This window comes from Helicoverpa armigera, chromosome 3, assembly GCF_030705265.1.
Source record: "Helicoverpa armigera isolate CAAS_96S chromosome 3, ASM3070526v1, whole genome shotgun sequence".
NCBI lineage: Eukaryota > Metazoa > Arthropoda > Insecta > Lepidoptera > Noctuidae > Helicoverpa > Helicoverpa armigera.
This window is the reverse complement of record NC_087122.1, coordinates 4515973-4540924: the sequence shown is the minus strand read 5'-3', so window position 1 is coordinate 4540924 and position 24952 is coordinate 4515973. Positions and strand designations below refer to the sequence as shown.

The window sequence follows — 24952 nt, the reverse complement described above, 5'->3', positions numbered from 1 at the left end:
CTCGCTGCGCTCGCGCCTTTCACTTGGCAGTGCTTATTTCTGATTTCTTTAGGTATTATTGCGTCCCAAACATCAAAAATTTCGCGCTCGCTACGCTCGCGGCTTCTACTCTTTGCAGTGATTTTTTTCCACTCTTGTTTGGGTAGGTATTTTTGTGACCCAAAAAAATTCGCGCTCGCTTCGCTCGCGACTTTTTCACTTTACGGCGGTTTTTTTTTACTCGTTTTGGTACAAAATTATTGATTTTGGAACAGAAAAGTTTTTACATTTGTCGTTTTTTTTGGGGGGGTGCTCAAAAGGTAGTCCGCCCAGGGTGCCACCCGATGCTACGCCGCCACTGAATCATAGCACCCGAACGAATGAACCGATTTCAATTTAGTTTGTTTTTTGTACTACAGGTGTTTTACGAGCGAGTGTTCTTAGACATGTTTGATGAAAATCGATTGAGCCGTTTAAAAGTTACAGAGGTTTTACGCTTCAAAGTCGCTGTCATATAAACTTGTTAACATTAAACTCTTCGGTACATAGAGGCTTGCAAAAATAATCTAATAAGTAACTGACAGTTAAGTTTACAATCATTAGGGGCGGCAAAAATTGAATGGCCTACTAGCGGCAAGTTTGTAAATCCGCCACTGGGTGGTACTATATGTGATTTTCAATCATTTCAGATGGGAGGGTTGCGAAGGTGTCGGGCGCTATACGACTGCTCGGCTGACAACGAGGACGAGCTATCATTCCGCGAGGGCGAGGTCATCGTCGTCATCAACGAACGCACTGAAGACGACAACTGGATGGAGGGACAAGTGGAGGGCACCGTGCGGCGCGGCATGTTCCCCGTCTCCTTCGTGCACATGCTGCCTGACTAAGCCGCCGCAGACACGGGACCTTGACAGCCACGGAACATGGGCCAACACCCATGTTCATAGAAACCTGTGTTACAATATAATATCGGTAGTCACCACGTATATCGGTCAGCAGCCGCAGCGGTGCAAGCTTGAAATTGTATTCTTGCTTAACATGCTGAACCCAACGCCATAAAACTGACAAGTTCAAAGTCCCAGTCAGTATGGAGATTGTATAAAAATCCATTGAGCTCCGTTTCTACGGATCATGTAAAATTCTTATCGCATTGTATATTCGTCTTTTAATGTAAATGGAAACCAAAAATTCTGGTAATATAAGGTTGGATTGTAGCGACGGTATGACTGAATGGATTGTGTTCAAAATTACTAAATAAACACCAGTTTAAAAGCGAATTTCAACTATAAATATTTTACTTTGAATATCTGGCCTAAAGCTTGGCTTTTGTTTGGATGGCTACGAGCTTATTTATTCTAGTATTTTATATACTATCTATTACAGTTCAATATTCGGCATAAATAAACACATGTAAGTTATTGCTGCTAAACAAGCAACATTCGTTCATTTTACGATGTTAACACCAATATAGATTGTTCAGTATTATACTAATTAATAGCTATACCCCCAGTGCGAATGGTTTGAAAAAAAAACTACCATTGCCGACAAAGAGCCTTGTATTTCCGGCATAAAATTATCTAATTTATAACTTTAAAATAGATTCGCACTTTACAAGGGTTGTTGTACTTCATTGTTATAATATTATACACAGTTTTCATACTCAAACATTTTAACCATTCCACGTTTGGATAATAAACTCTGTACACATGTTCTGTCATTGTCGAGATGTTACGATAGTTTCACTATATCGTGTTAGTTACTGCTTAGCGTTGCTACGAATTTATAACACCAATATTGTAAGTTATGCCAGTAGACAGTCCGTCCTGACGCGGATTTTTTTACTTAAATTTTCGTTAATCGTTTCAATAACTTCTGTAAATGTATCGTCTGTTTCTAGAATCGAGAACATTGATTGGTATGTGTTGTATGTAAAGAGTCAAAGTCAAGTGCTCACTCTTTTAAAATAATTCCAAAATATTTCTTAGTAAGTGAAAAATCGATGTTGTAAATCGAGTAATTCTACTCGTTCATGTAGAGTATAACTTTGTAAGCTAGTTTATAGATCACAATATAAGATATTCAAACGATTGCTCGTCAGTGAAAGTTTCCACTCAATGGGGCATCGTTTAGTTTGTCATAATGTGATATTTTGGCTTATATGTACATTTTATTCGAGTCTTTGATGTCACACTTACTAAAAGTTAAAATATTTTTTATTTTGTAGGGATCATAGCAAATCCTGACGTAATGTTGAAAAATATTTATATTTATGTCTTGTCGATATATTTTATCAAGCTGATGCATAGCTCAACGATGATTAAGTTATAGATTCTTGTCCCTCGTTTGTAAGCTAAGTAAAACGATAGTTTCGTAACACCAGTATTTCGCCTCGCGTAAACGAAGCAATAGATATGTGTTTACAGCTCAGTTAGATTTGCCAAATATGTAATTGTGATGAGTAGTGAAGAGATAGGTATATATCCGCGACAAACTATCGGACCAGTGACTGTTTGTTGTCTAGTTTGTTCTAGTAGATGATATTGAGGTGTCTTAGATTGTTGGTGCATGCTGTCTATAGATATCGTGTTCTTACTGCGAGACTATAGGCCCGAAAATTTATTTATACTATATGTGTAGAATCGTTTGCAAATCAAACGAACCATTCGGTATTTTTAAGCTAATTCATCTGCTGCCAGTTATTCAATATGGACCAAAGAAATTTATAGTTGCTATACGTGAATATAATGTTCGCCTATGGTCTCCCAAGTGATGATGAACACTGAAAATTGTTGTTACATGTTAAATTTTAACGATTTCCACATTTTAATAGACGAAAGTATTCGTAATAATAGCAATAGGAGTTCACATTTGTAAGACGACAAATGTTAATGTAAGAAACAAATGTAATAATTATATTCTGATTAATTCAAGCAGATACCATACTTCTACACATTAATTTATTCGTAGATTTTCTGTATATTGTTCTTAAATGATCACTTATATTCATAGGTCATAGGTAGTAATAGTGATACTGCTAATACCTATATACGATATAGTTACCTAAATACCGCGCGCGTTGCCATACACTAGTATTAACTAACAGTGAGCGAACTACGCATATGTTACATTTGATTACCCATATAATAGCAATAATTATAGAATTTAAAATCATTTTGTGATCATATCTTTGTGTGCACAGTCCCATGTTTCAATCGCATGATACAAAGTAGGTACCAAGATTTTTTATTGTGAAAATCTTTGATGAAATGTGATCATTACAATTGTTGCCATGAATGAATTTCGCATGTAGTATAGCAACACTGCAGTCTTGTAAATAGATATTTTACCTATTAGTTCGTAAACATGTAAAAGAATTATAATTTATATTATTATTTGGATATACTATTTAAGAAATCTGAATACTGTTTTATGTTCTGTCGTCTTATATATGAATTGTATTTATTTAATATATTGTGAAATCTAATTGTGATGAAATATTTTAATGCCATTTTAGCCTGTCACTACGTTACTTATTGAAAGTTATGTAACCAAATGATGCTAATAGCGTGTAAGATGTTTTATTCTTTACGGAGTTGTAGTTGAAATAGTTTTTTCTATTGTGTATTATGTGAACGAAATCTGTATGAATTTATTATTACATCACTTGGATGTCTATTTTGAATTTTATTTACCTCGCTTGATCAGAACCCAAACTTGCTATTAGGCGGCTGCTATGCCTACAATTTTTGGCGCTCAATCTTCAATACTTAGTAACTTGTCGGTTAATCCGTAGTATTGCGCAATTTAATTGATAGTCTAGCTAGGGAGGGCTCAGAAGGAAACTACTTGTATTAGTTGTCTTAGAAAGTGAACCTTCAGAAACAATGGAATTTATGAAGAGGATTGAGTATGTAACACCAGTCGATGGTGATCGAGTTATGCGAGGCCCAGTATTCCGTCTCACCTACGAAATTTTCAGTAGCATGCAGCAAGGCAGTATTTAGATCTTTCTCTGTGCAGGTGTTGGCACATGGAGCAGATTTAACTACAGAATGTTAATTTTAGGAAAATTGCAATATCACGCAATTTTAAATGATGAACGAATTATTTTTTGTCTATACTACTACATGACAGCTCTGACAGCTGTCATCTGTCACTCCCTTTGCGGGAGTTTTATTTGTTTACAAAATACCCTTGTTATCAAATAAGCAAATTATTACGTAGATTTAAATTGGTAAATATTCATAGGTCAAAGTTAACGATAACATACCTAGCAAAAAGTTACGTAACAAGAGTCGTTGAAAATGACAGGTTTAATCGTGTAAAAAATATAAATAGACTATATACTTGACAAGTAAAACGTTGTAATTCACTAAGATAAGCAGTGAGATAAAAGTCCATAATAAATATTTCTACTTAGTTTTATCCCAGACGGAAAGAACACTAGTTACTTACATGATGGGCAATCGCAAGAGGGTTTTCGATTTATTACGGACAATTAATTTTGCGTCGTAAGTACTCTCCTTATTAACATTTTGTAATGAGATAATAACAGTGTTTTGTTTTCATTATACTCTTGTTTTATAGATGTCAGTGTCCAGCTCATGGTAATCGAGGCAACATTCAAGTATCGAATGCTACACCACAGAAAGACTATGCTTTTGAAGTATGCCTATTATTTTTTCTTTAATTTTTGATACTTTTTATGTGGTAAAAAGGGTTAGCGAAGATGACTGTATCTTATCTTTTTCAATGTATTTATCGAAATCAGTTATCTTTTATTATTATGAAACACAAACTTTGTGCTATTGATTGAACTTTGCCCATTTGGTTGTTTTTGACGTTAACTGCAAAAATATATAATACAGCCATTATTTTTTTTCAATTTAAGCAAAGCATCAATATCTTATTCGGCTTAATTGCTCCAACACTAACCGTTCCAAAGAAGTTCGATATTTAAAAAAAATGAAGAAGATAATTGGATCATCTTCTTCATTTTTATATATAAAAGGATAGGATAAGCAAATATTAAGCTTGAATATTGTTAATGAAACATAATTTAATTTTTATTCCCATAGATAAAATGCTCAACTGTTCGATATGGACTTGGTGTAAGTTGGTCAGGACCTGGCTAACATGAATTCAAAGAATGTCTGCGTAATGACAGACCCTAATGTTGTCAGCTTAAAACCTGTGAAAGCTACACTTGACTCACTCACCAGAAACGGAATCAATTATAAAGTTTTTGATAAAGTCCGAGTTGAGCCTACTGACACAAGGTAATTTATTTTACTACCTACCTTTTTGCAGATGTAATGTATCTATGTAAAAATATGTGTGACATTTAAACTTTGAGACATAATTAGCCTGCTGTGAAAGCAAGCATGTTCATGATTAAATTGCATTGCTTCTGGTATCTCAAATGATCACAAACAATGCTTGACTTTCCTTATTTGTTATATTTTCAGTTTCACAATGACTCAAAGTCAACCTATCAATGGCTCTCAAACTTGTTAATCTCTTAATTTGAGGTTTATGTTTTCAGGAACCAATCTAGGGCATATAGTTTCTGAATACGCGAGCTTAATCGGACTTCAACCTGTGAAACGGACTTAACACAAATTAAGGACTCAGCCTAAGACTCAAAACCTTAAACTACGTAAAATGTCATATACATTTTCTTATCAATACTACCCGATTTACGTTTTGCATAGATAAGTTAAAGATAACCGTAGCTTGAATGCCTACTGACACAAGGTATCGTTCTATTGTATCGTACATGGCTAGCAAAATAACGTGCTTTTTACACTAGGATAAAATTGCATTTAATTTTGATCACATCTACCAGTTCCAAATGCATTATTGATTAGATGTGACATTTAATACTTTTCAATGACAATAACTCGAGCGTGCTGATCGCGAAAGCCGACAAAGCAATAACTTACGGATAGTCCATGATTGTTGAAGAGTTAGCATTGTTTAATCTGACACCTTATAGGTCAGAGCCTCCAAAGTGATGTGAGCTACTGATATAAAGATATGATGATTCATATCAGTGATTGAAGATGCATATCTATCTTTTCAATGACACATTTTGCCCATGTCAGTTTCAAAGCTCAAGCGATGCATTTGCGATAGCATTTGCGAGAATGACTTCGATAGTTTCGTGGCCGTCGGCGGCGGTTCCGTGATGGACACGTGTAAAGCCGCCAATTTGTACGCGTCAGACCCCGAAGCTGACTTCCTGGACTATGTTAACGCACCGGTGGGCAAGGGAAAGCCAGTGAATGTGCAATTGAAACCAATGATAGCCAGTGAGTAAATAGGTTCAGGTTTTGATTGTTATGGAGATAGTTCAATTCTTCCCTCCTTGCTTTGTAACTGCAAGTAGTAATCTATACTTAATATTATAAAGTTGAAGAGTTTTTGTTTGTTTGCTTGAACGCGCTAATCTCAAATTATTTCAGTGTTAGATAGCCCATTTATCGAGGAAGGCTATAGGCTACTTTTATCCGGGTTCAGAGGATCCCACGGGATGCGGGTGAAACCACTGGCAGAAGCGAGTATCACTATAAGATAATTAATAATGATTAAGGACATTGATCATACTTACATTCACTTAGAACTTTTCGATCATTTTCATGTACAATTCAGTGTACTCAGCATATACTACTCATATCAGATATAAAATATTCCTTTGCCATCTAGGTATAATTTACTCTGAAATGTCAGCCTGAACTGTTAAGACCAAAACATAAAGGCATTATGTAGCCCAAAAACATGAAAAATTGTTTATCAGTTCCAACGACGAGCGGCACTGGCAGTGAGACGACCGGCGTCAGTATCTTCGACTACGAGTCGATCCACGCCAAGACTGGCATCTCTCACAGCGCTCTGCGACCCATGCTGGCCATGATCGATCCTCTGCACACACTTACCATGCCTGAGAAGGTAAGTAACCGAGATCAAAATCTATACGAACTATAAAATATATGAAAAAAGAACCTTTCCTTAGAAAACTGTATTGGAGTTTTTCCAGAGGTTTTATTTGCATATTTGTTAAGTTTTAAGTTTGTGAAATTCTGGAAGTTTTCTAAACATTTTTCTAAGAAATATGATTGACAACCAGTCTCGCAGTTTTTCCTCATTTTTGTAGGTGTCAAACTACTCTGGGTTTGATATATTCTGCCACGCGCTGGAGAGTTTCACGGCGGTTCCATACAGTGAGAGGACCCGCCCCAATCCGGCGCTAAGGCCGACTTACCAAGGCAGCAACCCTATATCTGATGTTTGGGCCAGATTCTGTTTACAGGTAAGCTTGTTGTATGCCATGTTTTATTTCTTAAAAAATTGAAGAAAGTTTATTTTAAGCTGTTACTGTATGTGATTGTTATCATCGATACTTATGATGGTAGAGCTTTGCGGGACCCGCTAAAGTTGACACCCTTTACAAAATTATGACACGTCTTCAGAGAGTTTTCTTAATACTGAAGGATAGTTCTTAGTGCAAATGGCCGATGCACTATGCCTCCTTCAGCTTACATTTGATCTCGTTAGCCACTGACGTAGTACGGGAAAACCGATAGAGGTATCTCAAGTCAGACATGTCACTAACTGGAATTCAGATAGTCTAGATTTTCCATCTATACAATAAAAGTAAATACTTAGTTATGGTAATACATAATTTAAAAGTTTTTCCTTCCTTATTTCCAAGGAATTGTCCATTTAAGAAATACAATGGTATTTCTATGGTATTACCCACTAATAAAACAATGCAAGCAAAGTTGCCGAAAGGTACATCAGAATGATTCACAAATCGAATATTTCCCTGAGTTGGTCTGCGATGTAATAATTAGCTAAACCGGTTTCAGTTGTATACTTAATCAAATCGATTGACGTAACGCTCGTCTTATATAGATCTGGTACAAACGTTACAAAATAGAGGATTTGATTTCTTAGCTATTAATTTGTGGTGTCTGACAGTTTATTTATTTATTCAATGCCACTGCATATTTGATGAGCATACCAAGTTTGTGGTACATCACATGCTTACGATGGCATTGACATGTAGGCAGCCAACTTTATGAGCAAGATCTGCATACGTATTGCTTGAAGCATATCTGATTATGGTTGCAAGATCAATCAAACAGATATATCGATGCCCCCAAAATTATTCATTGTGTCCGCTTGTGGTTTCGTCCGTATCAGAAGACTGCTTACTTGTATGTTTGATTGTATGAATGGAGAAAGAAGTTTCTCGAACTAGTTGTATTGTACGTCGTGATGTGTCTGGATTATGGAGTAGTTCCTTTAATTTTTTGTGTGGTCCTGGAATCATAGAATGTAGCAGTTCCAATTCAACTGCAGCGATTACGATGAACTTACTTGTGGTTCCTCAGACTTTGCAAAAATACTTCGCTCGCTCGGTCTACAACCCAGATGACTTGGAGGCTCGTTCGTGCATGCACCTCGCAGCCACCATGGCTGGCGTGGGCATTGGCAATGCTGGAGTGCATCTATGCCATGGCCTCGCCTACCCCATCGCTGGAAACGTCAAGTCGTTCGTGCCCAAAGACTATGGGTAAGTGAATGATATATATAGAATTTAAATCAACAATACAATTATCATTTATTAGGTTTACCTAGGTTTTCCCGGTAGCCTCTCAATTAAGTTATTGAACAAATAATGTAAAAGTTGTGGTTACCTATAGTGTTGACGCTGAATTCATTAATAAGCTGATTCCAGTTTGCGGTTAACCACTGTGTTATTTATTAGGATATTTGTTAATTTATCTCTTGATTTCGGATGTTGGAATTTAATATTAATTAATGTTAAATTTTCTGGTCTTTCAACATTATGACGCAATGCACTTTGAATTTGCATTGTTAAATTCCCGTAAGTATTTTTAATTGCTGTATCTATCGTTGCGCAAATCACTTTACGGTCACTGTAGCTTAATAACTGTACCCATGACCTACAGAGTAGGTACAAAATCCTTAACAGTCACTAAAAAATATTTAATAATCAGATGTTTACAGTTATCGCCTTTGTGAGCGGAAAGTAATGTGTTGATACAGCGCCGGGACAATAGCCAGTCGAACTGTTTGCACTATTGAAATGGTCCAAATCTTATTGCACGGGCGATAACGTGATCACCTACCACCTCTTTATTCTGGAATCTCAGAAGCATAACGATGATTGAACTTCTATAAGCCTTATTGCAGACATTAACAAAAATTCACAAACCTTTCCAAAAAGTACTTACTCAGCTATAAGTATACTTACCTCCCACAGTTCAGCTCCAATCATCCCCCATGGTCTATCGGTGGTGATGACAGCGCCCGCTGTGTTCCGTTTCACGGGTCCCAGTGACCCAGCCAAGCACTTGGAAGCCGCCAGTATTCTTGGCACAGTCTCCAATACGAAGGAAGCTGATGCCGGCCAAGTGTTAGCTGACACCATCCTCAAGTATATGGACACTATGAAGATTGAAAATGGACTGAGTACTCTTGGATATAGCAGTGATGATATTCCTGATTTAGTCAAAGGAGCATTGCCACAGGTAATTTCGATTTTATATGTCTTCTTATTTTTATTTAAGGTTTCACTCCTTTTTTTGGGGAGGTGAGGACGTTGTGTCAAGTTGACTCTGGCCGTTATTTGTAGATAGCAAAGTTCAATCTTAATAACAGGACTTAATAGCGTCTTGTTCGCATTAATTATAAAATTACTCCACATACATTAACCAGTGTCATTAAAGTGTTAATTTGGTAAAATGGAAATTAATTTGAGAAGTGTTTACCTTATTTATATATAATTCAAATTGAGTCACGTATAAAGTCACTTATAGTGTTATTGAGAGGTTTTGATTATTTTTTCCTTAAATTGACATTTACTACAATAACAATAGCCATTACGACATACCTGATTCAGAGAATTTTGGAACTATGAGAATAAAATCAGAAATATAGTCTGCTTTCAAATTCATTTAGAGAATCTGAGAACCAATGGTAATTGCTGTTATATATTTAATTGTTTTATGTATAATGTTAATTTTCTATGTCGTTATTTCAGAAACGTTTGTTGAGTATGACGCCTCTGCCTCAAACTGAAGAGGATTTATCCAAACTGCTGGAGGACTCACTCACTATTTATTAATTACAAGTGAGCTGCACTCGTTACTTTTGCACTCTGTTCATATTTGTAAATAGATTGAAGAAGTTTAAAATATTTTGTATATCATGAACGTGTTATATGCCCAATCAGAGATTACAATAAAATATTGTTATCAATATTTTTTTAATAAAATGTTACGACTACGAATTTCATATTATTTTACTTTCTCCTTATCCTTGTTGTAGTAGATCAAACTGTAAGTGAATAGAGGACACCATTTTCGGTAATTAAACAAGAATAGTAGTGTTTAATTTTTAATAATTTTAAGTACAAGATATACCTATCAACTAGTTTGTATAATATATAATATGTATAATCTTAAATTAATTTGTTGTAATTTGACTTCTTTTGTTACGTTAATATTCAGAAAGCGCTAGATTCATAACATTGTCGCGATTGTTCGAGTGATCGTAAAGGCACTGTACTAAGAAATGTTTGTTAGATATGTATTCGGCTGTGACTAGCGCTTACAACTATCACTTAATGCTTATGTAAGAGTTAACGCAGTTGTTAGTAAAGAGTTTTAACTCCAACATATGTACGTTTGTTCTGCGGCTCAGACGGCCTCGGGCACGATGTTGCTGTGGTGGAACGGACTGCTCTCGTACGACATGTTGGACGCGTTCACCGTGACGCTGTGCAGCGGCGTGTAGCGGCTGAGCTTGGGCGTGGCCGGGCTGGCCAGGTCCTCCGTCAGCTGCTGGTACACCAGCCCGCAGTCCTTCTTCGTGCGCCCGGCCTGGCTCATGGCGGCGATTATGGCACTGTTGTATCTCACCTGCTGGTTCCTCTTATTGCATGACATCACCACCTTGCCAATCACGATAAGAAGCAGGAGAGCGCCTAAAATGGCGATCGAAATTGGCCACAAGTAACCGTAGCGGCCGTGCTCTTCCTCCACTGTGGCCGCTTGCAAGTACAGTGTCTTTGTTGTATCCTCATTACTGCTTTCGTCTTCCAGTAATTGGATGTTAATGTTAAGATCGTTGACAGGCGCGGGGGTGCTGGGACGAGCGGTGGTGTCGTTGTTCTTCTCAATGAGTTGAACTTTAAGGTTGACGTCGTCCTCTTCTCCGTCGTAGTCTTCGCTGGCGTCGTCCTCGTCTTCGTCCTCGTCCTCGTCGTCTGCCGCGTCGTCATCATCATCATCATCATCTTTGCCTTCGTCATCAATCATGTCGTTATCCAAGAGCGTCCTTTGGAGAATCCACTTTGCCATCGTCTAAAGTTTCCTTAAGATCGAGATCGCCATCGGGGTTAATTGTGTCCCAAATCTCTTCATTAGAGATTGCCGGCAGGGGTTCTACGGCGTGGACCACAGCAGTTCCGCAAGTCTTACGAGTGAGGAATTCCCAGCTGTAAGTGCCGACATCTTCGTCCTTAGAGTCCTTCGCGAGGTTAGCGATGTTGCCACTTCCACTGGAATTGGGCGACACTTTCTTGTTGCTCAACCAAGTCATAAGATTCTCAAAGTCCCGGCTGCATGCAAGAGGATTGTTGCTGATATCTAATGCATTAAGTTTATTCAAATGGTCAAGTTCAGTCTGTTTAATTTCAGTAATGCGGTTGTGCGAAACGTTAAGGAATGTCAAGTTGCTCAGAAGCGTTGGTGAGCGGTTTTTGTCTGCCTTCCACAGTGAGGTCAATTCAGCGTGGCTCATGTCCAGGTATGTAATCAATGGAGTGTGAACAAACACTTCTGCGTTTAGTACTTTCAATGGATTGCCTTGGAGGTATAATTTACCCAGTTCCTTATTTTTCTCAAACACTTTCGGTTCCAAAGTTGTGAGTTGATTGTAAGATAGGTTAATCTCGACCAGTTTGGGGCACATTGTGAAAACTTTAGTTCCAATGGTTTTGATTTCGTTGTTAGACAAATTGATCACAGACAAAGCAGAGAAAGTCCTTAAAGAATTGTCGTAAATTTCCTGAAGGCCACAGTGTGACGCGTCGAACAAGTAAATGTTAAATTGATCAACGGAGCACTCGAATCCTTCAGCAGGTAAGTGTTTCAGTTTAGGATTGTTAGAGATTTTGAAGATATCTAGTTCAATATTTTCTTTGATGAGTATATTCGAAATGAAATCTAGATCGTTATAGGAAAGGTCAAGATAGTTAAGTTCTACAAGTTTGTGGAATGCTTGGTTGTGGATCTTTTCAATGTTGTTGCCACTGAGGTTGAGATTGGCAATGTAAGTCATACCATTGAACATAGAAGGTCCAACGAATCTAATGTTAGTTTGTCCAGCGTTAAGAGTAAGTAAGTCGGAGATCTGTAAACCATAAACGGTATCCACAGGGTTCTTTGAAATATGGAGTGTGGCGAGCTCGTTGTTTTCTGAAAATGTCATCTGGCAACGACTTGATATCGTTATCACTGAGGTCCAGCTCCTCCAAGTCCAATAGTTTCTTGAATGTGTTAGGATCCATGTTAGACAAGTTGTTGCCAGCCAAGTTCAGGTACATCACACCGGGCATGTTCGTGAATGTGTTCGCGGCGATGTATTTCATGTTACAGTATGAGATATCAAGTTCTTGAATTGATGACGTATTCAAGAAATAATCTTGCGAGTCCGCTGCAGGGAATTTAAGAGGATTATTTGACAGCGTAAGCAGCACAAGCTTTTTGTTGTGTGAAAATGTTTCTGGGTGCAAAACCTTGAGTTTATCATTTGATAAATTAACAGCATACAGATTAGGCAGGCCGTGGAAGGCATTAGGTCCAACAAAATCGATCGAGCTGTTGACAATCTTCACAGTTGTAATCTGGTGGAGACCAAGTTTCTTGAAAATGAAGTCCGTCAACTGAATAGGGAACCTCGGGTCAGCGTTTTCAATGACAAGGTCGGTGATGTCATCGCCGAACTTCTGTGTGCCGATTTCAAGACGATCACTTGGCTGTTCTGTATCCTTGAGATACAGTGCATATGCAGTCCCTTGGGCACGGTCTGTTCTCATTGTAGAGGACTTCCTGGTCGTCAGCCGTGTCGAACTCGTCGTACTGGAACAGGAAGTTGTCGGCGTCTTCCTTCTTCTTGCTGTCAGCGACCTTGTTGACTGGCTCGCTGAGTGCCAGCGCACATACTGCCAGGAGCAGAATCAACTCCCGGGACCTCGCCCCCATCTCGTAGCGAACTCTGAAAACAGTCAATACGTCACATTATAGCTGGGCCGACTAAACTATTACATCAATTATGACATTTATCAACACACACGAGGTGGGTCACGTTTACAAATAACAGTATAGTGGAACAATGGTTTCAACTTCTTTTGTAAATGCGTTTTTGGCAAGCTAACAATACAGTAACATAACGTTGTTTCTCCCAGAACAATGAAAAAAAACATTCGCAAATAGTCATTTTGGCTTTTCTTTATGCTAACAGATACACGTTGGCGTGTATTCATCTAAACACCTCATAATATATGGATGAACGTGTCATGGGTTTTTTTGTCAGGTATATCTAATTGAATATTTTTTGTTGAGCCTGCCCGCGCCCTGTTAATTCGATATCACATTCCTGCATGTAGGTATCTCGATAGTTCGTGTACTCAATTAATACAGCACATGGATCACAGATGTTGCAGCTTTGTTCCAGTGAAATCTTATCTGCGCTTTGTCCATCTGTGCGCGTGTGTCGTGACTTTGTGAGTGCGCTCACGTTTATAATAAAAGGGATATTTTATCAGCTTACTTTGTTTTAAATAAAGACTTATTGAAGGATACAATTACTAATTTTCTTCTCTGGCTTCATGATAAGAGACATAATTAAAGAGATAACATACGTTGGATGCGAAGAAATAGATATGCCTACCTACATGTTGAAAAGTACATACTATGTAATTGAATGGTCTGTATGGGTAAATGGGGTATTTATAAAGCATTGATAAATACAGTATGTAATAATAGTGGCATTTAAATATTTATTTTCTAATGTTTTAAGTTTTGCCAAAATGGATATTTGGTCATTTATTTTGCCAAACGTAAGATGTCATAAAAAGATAAAAAAACAAACATTCCAACTTTAAAATTTATTCTAAGACTCCAACTTGATATGTTTTTATATCTACGGCTGTATAAATTGATATTATCTACAACTTACATTTAGCTTTAAGCACCAAGTGATCCGAATCTGGTTTATATCAATAGATATTATTAATACATGTAACTAGACAAGTTTCGCACTAGTTTATTGTAGAAAGTCGCACTTTCACATCAACCACAACACAATAAGTCACGGCACACAATAACGAACCAAATTATATTGACTGTTTATCTGCGCACGATATGCAAGGAATATATGTCTACAGATGCTAACGTAAATGACACGAAAGGTTAAGACTGCGCCGAGCGAACACGGCGCGCGGAAAATAGGTATTTACTGCGGCGCTAGTTGTGTGTGTCGTTACGCACACAACGACAAGTTCGCTCGGTGGCCGCTTGCGTTGCATGGCAGAAGTGAGTAAGTCAGGATTTTTAGAATTTGAGTGACTGAGTGTAACTTAGAGTTTTTAAATTTTGAGTGTATTGAGTGAATTGAAAAGACGAATAATGAATATTTTGACGGTTCTGTGTAGGTAAATAAATCTGATTAATAAAACTAATCCTGTTAATATTATGAACGTGAAAGTTTGTTTGGATGAATTTTGTTACTCTTTCACACGAAAACTACTGAACGGATTTGAATGATATGATGAAAAAAAGACGAAGTTTTCGGATTTTTCGAAAATCACCTCCCAAGTTACTGTAATAGGATACAGTTATCGGCACGGATATTGGGCTATGACCTTCACCTGCGCAGAAGCGATTTATTGGTTTATTGCCTTATGAGTACAGTGCAAAGCGATCCCCACTCTTCCGCCGAAAGCCCAATATCCGTGCCGATAACTATATTCAAGTTTAAAAGGGTGGATCTTTAACCGCTGAACGTACCTATAACCTGAATTTTGGTTTGGTAGGTGAGTAAGTAGGTAAGATATATGGGTAGGTTGTTGTAATAAAACCAATCTGTAATAAAAAAATCTTTAATTTAACCTGACGTAAAACAACTTGATAAGAATTTTACAAAAACATAGTTAAAGCGCAGAAACGTGGTTAATTTATTATACAGGTTGTACCGAAGAGTTGTAGTTTTTTTTAATAAAAATTGAGAAATCAAAGGCATTAATAAATTTCAGAAAAAATAATGTTGATTTTCCAAATTTGTCATCAGCTGACCAAAATTTGTGTGAGAATACATAAAAAGAAACTGTAAAAGACACAAGAATGTCTGAACCTCATTCAAAAATATAATAGTTATTTCCAACCACAAAGATAGGTTTTACAAAAAAAATGCACATTTGCATCTCGGACTGAAGACTGAACTTAACTTACGAATTTTGGTGCATAATGGAAGAATGTGTTCATGTGATTTATGACGCTTTCCTTTTGCGTTTTGTTATATCTTTAGATTCTAATTTTCGTTTATCTTTTTGATTGATTGCATCAAGAATATATTTAGGTTCCCTGATATCCATTTGCCTATCTAACCGAGAATCAAGAATTTCAGGCAGTAAGCAATCAAAATAAAAAGCTTTTCATTTCTCTTCCATTTTACACCAAAATTCTTTATCTTTTTCAATTAGTTCAACCTTCATGTCTACTTCAGGCCAAACGGCAAATATACATGTTTTTCTTTGTGTAATGTGAAGTTGTCCCTGTGCTTGGAAGTACCAATCATGATTTTTATTTAGATTTTTTTTTTTTTAATACTATTTTATAATATTTACAATTTAAATATTTATTTATAATATTATTTATTTTTTATTTAGATTGATATTACCTTCCTTGTCTCTTTTCCAAAAAATAACTTTCTTTTCTCTCGTCAACACTCATGTCTCTGGCTGAATAAGGACAGTTTTAATTTCCACAATTTTGTCCTCTTCTACAGTACCATCCGGACTTGCTCCTAAAAATGGTAAAAGATTTTAAAACTTATGTCAGATTCGCAATCACGACCCCCAAAAACCTATGACGTGATACCCATATCGAATGTTTGACAAAAACTAGTATCCGCCATCTTGAATTTTAAAATTAATGTCAGATTTGCAATCGCCGCCCCCAAAAACCTATTACACGATACCCATATCGAATATTTGACAAAAACTAGCATCCGCCATCTTGAATTTTAAAATTGATGTCAGATTTGCAATCGCCGCCCCTAAGAACCCATTACACGATACCCATATCGAATATTTGTCAAAAACTAGCATCCGCCATCTTGAATTTTAAAATTAATGTCAGATTCGCAATCGCCGCCCCCAAGAACCTATTACACGATACCCATATCGAATATTTGACAAAAACTATTTCCGCCATCTTGAATTTTAAAATTGATGTCAGATTTGCAATCGCCGCCCCCAAGAACATATTACACGATACCCATATCGAATATTTGACAAAACTAGCATCCGCCATCTTGAATTTTAAAATTGATGTCAGATTGCAATCGCCGCCCCAAGAACCTATTACACGATACCCATATCGAATATTTGACAAAACTAGCATCCGCCATCTTGAATTTTAAAATTGATGTCAGATTTGCAATCGCCACCCCCAAAAACCTATTACACGATACCCATAACGAATGTTTGACAAAAATTGAAGAAAAGATTATATCCGTTATAAAAAAAAAGAAATACGTACTTTTTCCGAGAACATTTTTTTTTTCGTAAATTAGCGCCAACTTTCTTCTTATAATTTTTTTCCTTAAGCTTTCCCATTTTACTAAAACAACATTTTAAAAAATGTTACAAAAATATGCATTGAATAGTATAAATAAAACATAGATATGCACAATATAATAACAACTCAAAAAACAAAAAATATGACTTACCTTATTCAACAGTTTGCGTTTGCGTTTGGCAAGGTATAAGTACACAATAGATCGCGAAGTATCGTTATCGGCGCGTCGCTTCCCGATGAGACGTGACCACTCTCCGAGCTCTCGTGGACGACTGAACTTTCGGCCGGTGTACGTTGCGTATGATTCAAAACAGGGCGCGCAGCGGCCCAATTTTAAACAAAATAATGTCTAAAATAACCAAGCTACATTTTCGAAAATTTTAAAACGACAAATTGTAGTATGATTATTATAGATTGATATTCATTAAAGTTTGTGAAAAAATGTAACAGTTTACTATCAAAATTCAACTAAATACGAACGTGCTATTTTAAGATTTTTGTCCATGTTTACACATTTTTGTTATTTTAACTAGACAATAATTATAATTTTTGCCAACGATGAATTGTAAACACAGTCATTGTGGTGCTCAATACATATTTTTTATGGTAATTTTGATAATAGTATTGGTGATATCCCTTTAACTGTGACGGCCGTTTTGTATTATTTTGCACGACGCAGTCTTAAACGAATGCCGAATGTTTGGATGCGTGTAGCTCGGCGCGCGACCACCAACAGACTAGCTACGATATATATTTTAATTCGCGACACCACAATTCGGAATTTTGGGGCGATGAAGATGATTCACGAGTCGCTAAAGCATTAATTCGCTGTTTGTTTACAAGCCGAGGTCAGGGCGATCGTAACGTGGCGCGTCGATAGTCCGCCGGGCGTCAGTTCCTAACATCCTAATGTGCTGAAAACATTCTAATGGCTATCTTATCAGTTGATACGAGCCTGTACGTGAGCACAGGTCATTGATTTTTACCTTTAGTCTGTAAGGTGAACGGTACCCAGTGTTGGCACTATCAAGTTGACGCAACGGCATCTCAGTCGCCCTGATAACTGATAAGATAGTGAACGAGCTCTCCGATACACAAAGACGACATTAAAATAGATGTTGTTTGTTATGTTTGTATTGTTTGGCAAACGAGTTGAATGAGTTCAGTCGAGTTGAAATTTTTTCACGGGCATTAGGTGCGAATCAAAACGTATTTCAATCTACCTATCTGATGATTTTCAGTGTCCTACGAAAACTAATATTGACACTCCCATATCCAAACTTTCTAATCACAAAACTCATAACTTAATAATCACAAAACTAAGGTACAAATCGTAATTGAAAACCCCCCTTTGTTACTATAAGAATAGTCTTTGATTTGCATATTTCAAAGCGGCGACGAAACAAAAATAGGCAACAATCACTGAAAATATTGCTGTTATGAAGTTAGGGAAAAGTTTCATCGAAGGACATAGTCAACAACTATTTGATTCATGGGTAGGGCTGAATACTTATTACTAATTCTAATTTCTATAGTTTTTGCTTAGTCAGTCACATTCTAGTGAAAAACACGTTACATTGCTTTTATTAATTATTCAATTAATAAGGTTATTAGCCTACGCATCGAAGAGGTAGGGACTTTTATAACGAAAATTAAAGCTTAGTAAATGCTATCTTGTAAAAATGTTTTGCATCCTGAGATCTCATATGGAGCCAGATAAGTTAATCAGAAACGATAAGCAACATATTCAAAACAATAGATGAAAGGCGCCACTCAATCAAGTGTATTATCTAGATTCTAGATTATGATCTTTGGATGATTGTAACTAAGCTATTTTTCAAAGAAATGCGTTTAATATGAGGAAAAACATATAGTAAGCAATACTGTCGCGCTTAAAGTAGAATATAATGTTGCACTTCGTAGAAACTTTTATATTCTTAGCTGAGAATCCGTTCATTTACATGTATAGCAATGAAAGCGATTTATAATCACAGGAGACGGATCTTCTCCGTTCTTAGATTATATTATTAAGTACTTTATGTACATTATATTTCAATCTCTTGAATACAGATACACTCGTAAGCGACAAATCCTCCTATATTAGGAATACAATTGTCTAGCTAGTGCTTTGTTAATTCTATGTCAGTCATGAGATTATATGTCATTACTCGCTAGATTTGCTACGGGTGTCATAAGCGGCAGTAATTAACAACAGTCTGCAAGTGGAAATCTCTGTGGAACATTAGAACTCTTAGCCAGCTAGTCCCAAGTCAGAAGAATAAAAATAAGAAGGATAAAAGGGAATATCTTGGAAATTTTCAACATTCTATCTATCAGTACACCTATGTATGGCCAGCTATAATAATTTAAACAGATTCAAATAAGGCTCCTTAATAAAAGGCCTTGTGTTTCCTCCCAATACAAATTAAGCAGGACCTATTATTGAAAGTTCAGGGCTTACGGCTCTAACACAAATATGTATACATACGTGTAATTATTTTGTAACTAACATGTATATTATGCAATACATTTGCTCTTGTTGAGATAGGTTAATGCTTAGATATGTAGGTAGACAATTGTTTATTAAAAGAGGTCAGATAATAAATAAAAAGATCAATTATGTTGTCAATTGTTGCAGAGATAAAAGGAAGCAAGAAGTGTGGAATTAAAAATAATATAAGTAAGTACGAGGTGTTAATTGCATTGTGAATAGCAATAACAAATAATTATTTTAAACAATGACAGCTAACCCGCTGCATTATCAGTCGATGCAGATGTAACGGTCACGTTTGCGGTAAATCCGGGCTTACTACAGCTGCGTCATGAAAGGGACTTATATAAATGCATAACTAAGAAAAAACTGGCATCATGCAAAGTATGTCGTTACGTTGGTCTAGCAAACGTCACAGACTTTCGTCATTCACATAAGTTGGAGGTCACGCAATGTCCATTCAACGCGCTCGGACGCGGAGACGGATATTTATTGAGTCCATCCCTAACATTAATCATTAATGCGTATTTGCATGGCCAAGCTGGCTTTACGAACAATGTCGAATAACGATACCGAAAGCGACTTGAACGCATCGTTGCATATTAAATATACGCAGTTAGATGAATGATTTAGTTTGCATACAATCGCCGGCGGGGGCCGCCCGCGCGTTGTGACGCTAGCGCGCGTGCAAAAATGCACAAGCCTTGCCTGACAGACTGACATATTATAATAATCCTGACCTAAATTATTTATGACGTCATGTATAACAAGAATTCATTTTAAAATGTAACGAGTTTTTTGCTACAAGTTGTCTTTGGATTTCCCCGTTGGCGATAAAACGTGGATTTTCTAAATGGATGTAATTTTTCGCAATTTTCTAAGATGTGTCATTTTCCGGAGATTCTTGGAGTCTTTTAGTTTTAATATGTGAAACACATAACTTACTAGATTATCCTGTCTACAATAGCGTACTTGCCATAAGTCTAGATTAGATAGTACGGTGAAAGCTTGAAGCAAATATCAACAATGTTCAGCTTATTCTGTATAATTCCTATTCACCTGGTGGCTAGGTCAGACGTGATTTACTGACTAACGAACACTATGAATTGTGTGGATAAGCACTACAACGGTTACAATATTCTCTGGTATACTTAGTACTTAGTATGCTTCGTCTATTCATTTCTATCTCGCTCCGGTAGTGTCAAATTGTTGTCCCATCGGGCTATGAGAGTGAAGGAATACAGTGCACCTGTGTCTGCGCAGCTGGTTGATCTTTTTATGAGAACAGCCGTGGCCGCTAATCGATTAAGGGCGCTATCTTAATCGATTAGGATATCACTTGATTTCATCAGATTATTTATAGATAATATCGGTAACGATTTGTCATCATCATGATGCAATACCGTTTACTTATGGCAAAAATACATAATTAACCATTTCGCAATAAAAATACATAACCATTTCAAAAACCAGATTTAATTCTTGCATGCCTTATTGGTTTTTTCTTTCTTTCTTTCTTTCTCCTGCCCTGTTCCCAAATATTACTTGGGGTCGGCGCAATACGTCATTTTCTTCCATTTCCCCTCACTCGTCATACTGACACTCCCTTCCTATTCATATATCATCTTTCAGGCAATCCATCCATCTTTTCTTAGGTCTTCCTCTTCCTCTCCATCCATCTACATTCATACTTAGCACACACTTTGTTGCATGCGTATCATCCCTCCTCATTACATGTCCATACCACGACAATCTTCTACTTCTCATCTTTTCTGTAACTGGCGCTACTTTCAGACTTCCTCTAATGTAATCATTCCTCACTTTATCCATTCTTGTAACACCACACATCCATCTCAGCATTCTCATTTCTGTTACATGCACTCTCTTTATGCCTTATTGGTTTTTTGATTTATAAAAAATACAATACACTTCCAGGTAAACTGAAATAAAATGCTATATAAGAAATTCCCAGATCGGTTGTTATTCACCTAGATCTTTGACGTATACCTAGGTTAGATATACCTACTTTTATGCTCTTTATTTTTAGACCCGTTGGTCTTTTTCTTAAGGTACTTTTGGTAAAACCAATTTGCCACTTTCATACGATACTTATGTCTAAAATAGCTGTCTTATGCCCATTTTCACCAACAATTACCTAAATTTAGGGATCCCCTAAGAGCATTTAGGGAACACTTAATACAATTTCGTTTTCACCAAAGTTTAAGTGTCCCTTATAACCTTTATTATTGGCGGAGCCCTTATTCTAAGTGACACTTAGTAAGGGAAACGTTAAGAGATTGATAGTGAAAACGGGCATTAGTGTTCTTAAGTTCGAGGCAGAACTTTCCCGGATGATCACCGTTTTGTTTTATTTTCTTGGTTTTTATCAATATCAGATTTATAATGAACTTGTTGCCTTTTCCAAGAAGTTAAAAATATAAAGACCATACCTACCTACCGGCGGGAAAATCAAAAGATAATACCGAGTACGGAAATGATTAATACATAGTAGATATAAATAAATAATTCATGTGAAGTATTACGTTACAGATAAAATTTTCCCCTCAGCATATCTGCGGCACTTATGCACAGCGCTGCAGAATATTCTATTACAGTCTCCTGCGCAATATGTGTTTACTAGTGATGACAATCACTGTATTTCTACGTTGTTTACCTATTCATGAAATAATTTGTGAATAGAATGGAATATTTTCCATACTACTTCAGAACCTAAAATATGTGTTCGTTTGTGTCCAATATAGAGCCCTGTGGTCATTATTTTGTTGTTTATATTATATGACATTAGTTAGATTGACAGCCATTAATAAATTTCAGGCTGGTAATGTCAGCATATAGATTTTTACAGGCATGCTTCAGCTAACGAAGCGAATATATTGCTATCAATCGGGCACAAATCCAGACTCCCTGTAGCTTCTTGGAAATTGTCCACAATAGAACCTGATTTACCTCATGCTGAGTAGTCGCACTTGGGTTTACTTCACATAATGAAGCAGCCGTGACTTCTGTGATGTTCCTAGTGCCTGCCTATAGTAGTCCCTAACTATAACGAATGGTGTACCTATTAATAGAGCAGGTCTAAACTACATACCTACGGAAAAAACTCATGTAGGTACGTATATATATTTATATCCATGTCGTGTTTTATGTAAAGGAAAAACTTTTCAAGATTTCTTGATGCTTTATATGTATATGTACTTATTTATTCATAATTATTCCTAGTTCTGTATCTTCGTATTATGCAACTACCGTGATTTACGTTCTACAAGATAATCGTTTACAAAAAATGTTAGACGTATGTACAATAAAAATAAAACATTTGCTATATCTGATGAGAAACACGATGTAACCTCTAAGATATATAATAAATAGATATTACGTATGTATATCAGTAAATTGACGTAACATATTATGCAAATTAATTTGTTATACTTAATCAGCTCCTACGTCTGTTATTAAATATTGTTCAGTTAATCGAGCTGAATATTCGAATTATCTTAATAGGCAATAAGAATAGTTGTCATAACAATTATTTATAGGTATAGCAACACATGTAGGTTATACATGTTGTTTATATTGTAATTATTTGTTTGCCTTAGTTTTCCTCTATTTTACGTAGGTTCTGCGCTTACAAAATGACTTGTCAACTCCGTCCTAAAGTTCTAGTACCTAAGTTGTAAACCATTCTTTATCAGGTAGGTACCTACCTTTTGCGTTAGACTACTAACTGAATTTATTTCATGACCTAATAAATAAACACGTACCTACCTATGGCCTCGTTCAGCTATCCAAGCACTCGTCAATTAAAATCTGTAACAAAAACAAATGAACATTAGTGTCATGTCATTGAAAGCAATATGAAACAATAAAGTTAGAACATAGGTAGGTTTAAGTTTTTGAAGTGAGTGTCAGAACAGTGTCCACGCTTCTTGCCATGTGCAGTTAAAATGAAGTTCTCGGGGTTCTTATACCATAACTTCTAGAATTTGAGCGAATTCAAATCAAGAACGCTTGCATTGCATATGGGTCAATAGATGCCACTTATAAAATAAAATACAAATTAAGAATGAATGAAACAGATGGCAAGGGTCACTGGCCAAATGATGAACATCGGCCAGTGTACCGATTATTATATCGATTCATATATCGATAATCGACTACGTGCACTTAAATTATATCGATGCCTCGATTCTCGAGCACAGGATAGGCGTGGCTACTCGAGTCATAAGTACTTAGACTTTTCTAGCCTAGCCGGACTGCATCGTGTTCTAACTTGAGGAAGGAATATGAAACGAAATTTCATTACACATTCATTGGGTTATTTTCATGCGGGTGTAATTATACATTGCTATACGGAGTCCTTTGGCATGGAAATACGTGCTAGTAAACAATTCTTTAGCTTTGTAGGTATGGATGCTATTGCATGCAGACAGTTTTACAGATTTTTTCCTGCTAACACTTGCATTGTGTGTTCTGTTTAAATAATCATGTCGGAAGAATGTAGTAAAGGTAGAGGAAGTGCCAATGGGTGAATTTCGCGGTCTAGTGTTGCTAAGAAACGCCTTTTAACATCGTACCTAGTAGGTAATGGTTGAACTTGTGTTACAATACTTACGTATTGTAACTTTAAGGGGACTACGTAGATAACTATAACTAATTGCCTGAATTTTGGTAGAAAGAAGTCTTTGAAACATAGTTTTTCTAAGCGAAGCTACAACTGAACAATGTAAGGTTCAAAATGTTAGTTTTCTGTCAAGTCGATACGTAGCTACCTAAATAACGAATGTAACCACAAAAAGTAAATTTGTTTGACGTTACTAAAGCCGGAAGTAAGTCATCATGAGAATAATTTGAAGCCACGGCGATCATTTACCGATTAATCGAGTCTGACGGGGACATCACATCACATGCCACAGTTATTAGCTAAACCGAGCCAGTCTGCGTTCGCCTTGAATTCTGAATAAGGTCGTTAAATGTTGCCGCGACAGGAATTATAATGCACGCCTTTGCCTACCGTTAATATTCTACCAAAATGGCCACCTTACTTAGTCGATTCTGATTGCAGATAATATAATCGACTACGTTAGGCGCTCGTTAAATTGTCAAAGCAGCCGTAGTCTATTACGTAATTCATAGATTTATCGCTCTCGTGAGTATTTATTTAGCTTCTGATTTTATTTGTTGATTTATGAGATATATTGTTAGGTACCTACATGGCACAAGATAACACAACACGTTATAAATTATGTTTATACACAGGCAATGTATTTAAATATTTGTAGCTTCTCAACAGTGTGAGATATAAATTACACTCTTAAGTGACGTGCAAGTATTTGTGTCAAAATTGGTAGAAAAATAAAAACAGTCTATGCAACGGTACAAAACCCAAGCTTCACAACTTCTGCCTACCTACGTTTCCATCCAGTAATCCAGCGGAAACAACTGGTTCCCAATAGCCTCATTTCATTTATCGGCACATTACAGTGCAGAGACCGACAGAAGATCATTAAATTAAATGAAGCGTGTGTCTGTACGCTGTGCCTATCCATACGCCTTATGCGTACTA

General features: G+C 36.6%; 4 protein-coding genes across 5 annotated transcripts in view; 2 read left to right on the top strand and 2 right to left on the bottom strand.

Moving 5' to 3' along the window:
• Positions 1-2200, top strand: part of LOC110383761 (arfGAP with SH3 domain, ANK repeat and PH domain-containing protein) — a 39894-nt gene extending 37694 nt beyond the window's left edge. For both annotated transcript variants that reach the window (XM_064043531.1, XM_049835959.2), the window contains one exon: positions 669-2200. In XM_064043531.1, coding sequence (XP_063899601.1) covers positions 669-866 — 198 coding nt within the window. In that variant the 3' untranslated portion in view covers positions 867-2200. The remainder of the gene's footprint in view (positions 1-668) is intronic.
• The window catches only part of LOC110383764 (protein ref(2)P), an 86575-nt gene that overhangs the window by 50756 nt on the left and 10867 nt on the right, over positions 1-24952 (bottom strand). The gene's annotated exons all lie outside the window — the stretch shown is intronic.
• On the top strand, positions 4158-10303 carry LOC110383793 (probable hydroxyacid-oxoacid transhydrogenase, mitochondrial). Its single transcript, XM_064043538.1, is given in 11 exon segments — positions 4158-4490; positions 4567-4645; positions 5058-5092; positions 5094-5258; position 5888; positions 6095-6293; positions 6779-6930; positions 7136-7291; positions 8379-8560; positions 9275-9542; positions 10055-10303. Coding segments are annotated over 11 exon segments (1377 nt in total). The 5' UTR covers positions 4158-4434; the 3' UTR covers positions 10139-10303.
• The window catches only part of LOC110383792 (insulin-like growth factor-binding protein complex acid labile subunit), a 33003-nt gene continuing 18448 nt past the window's right edge, over positions 10398-24952 (bottom strand). Inside the window, 5 exon segments of the mRNA XM_021344692.3 lie at positions 10398-11366; positions 11368-12502; positions 12504-13049; positions 13051-13293; positions 23155-23196. Coding sequence (XP_021200367.3) covers positions 10713-11366; positions 11368-12502; positions 12504-13049; positions 13051-13280 — 2565 coding nt within the window. The 5' untranslated portion in view covers positions 13281-13293; positions 23155-23196 and the 3' untranslated portion in view covers positions 10398-10712.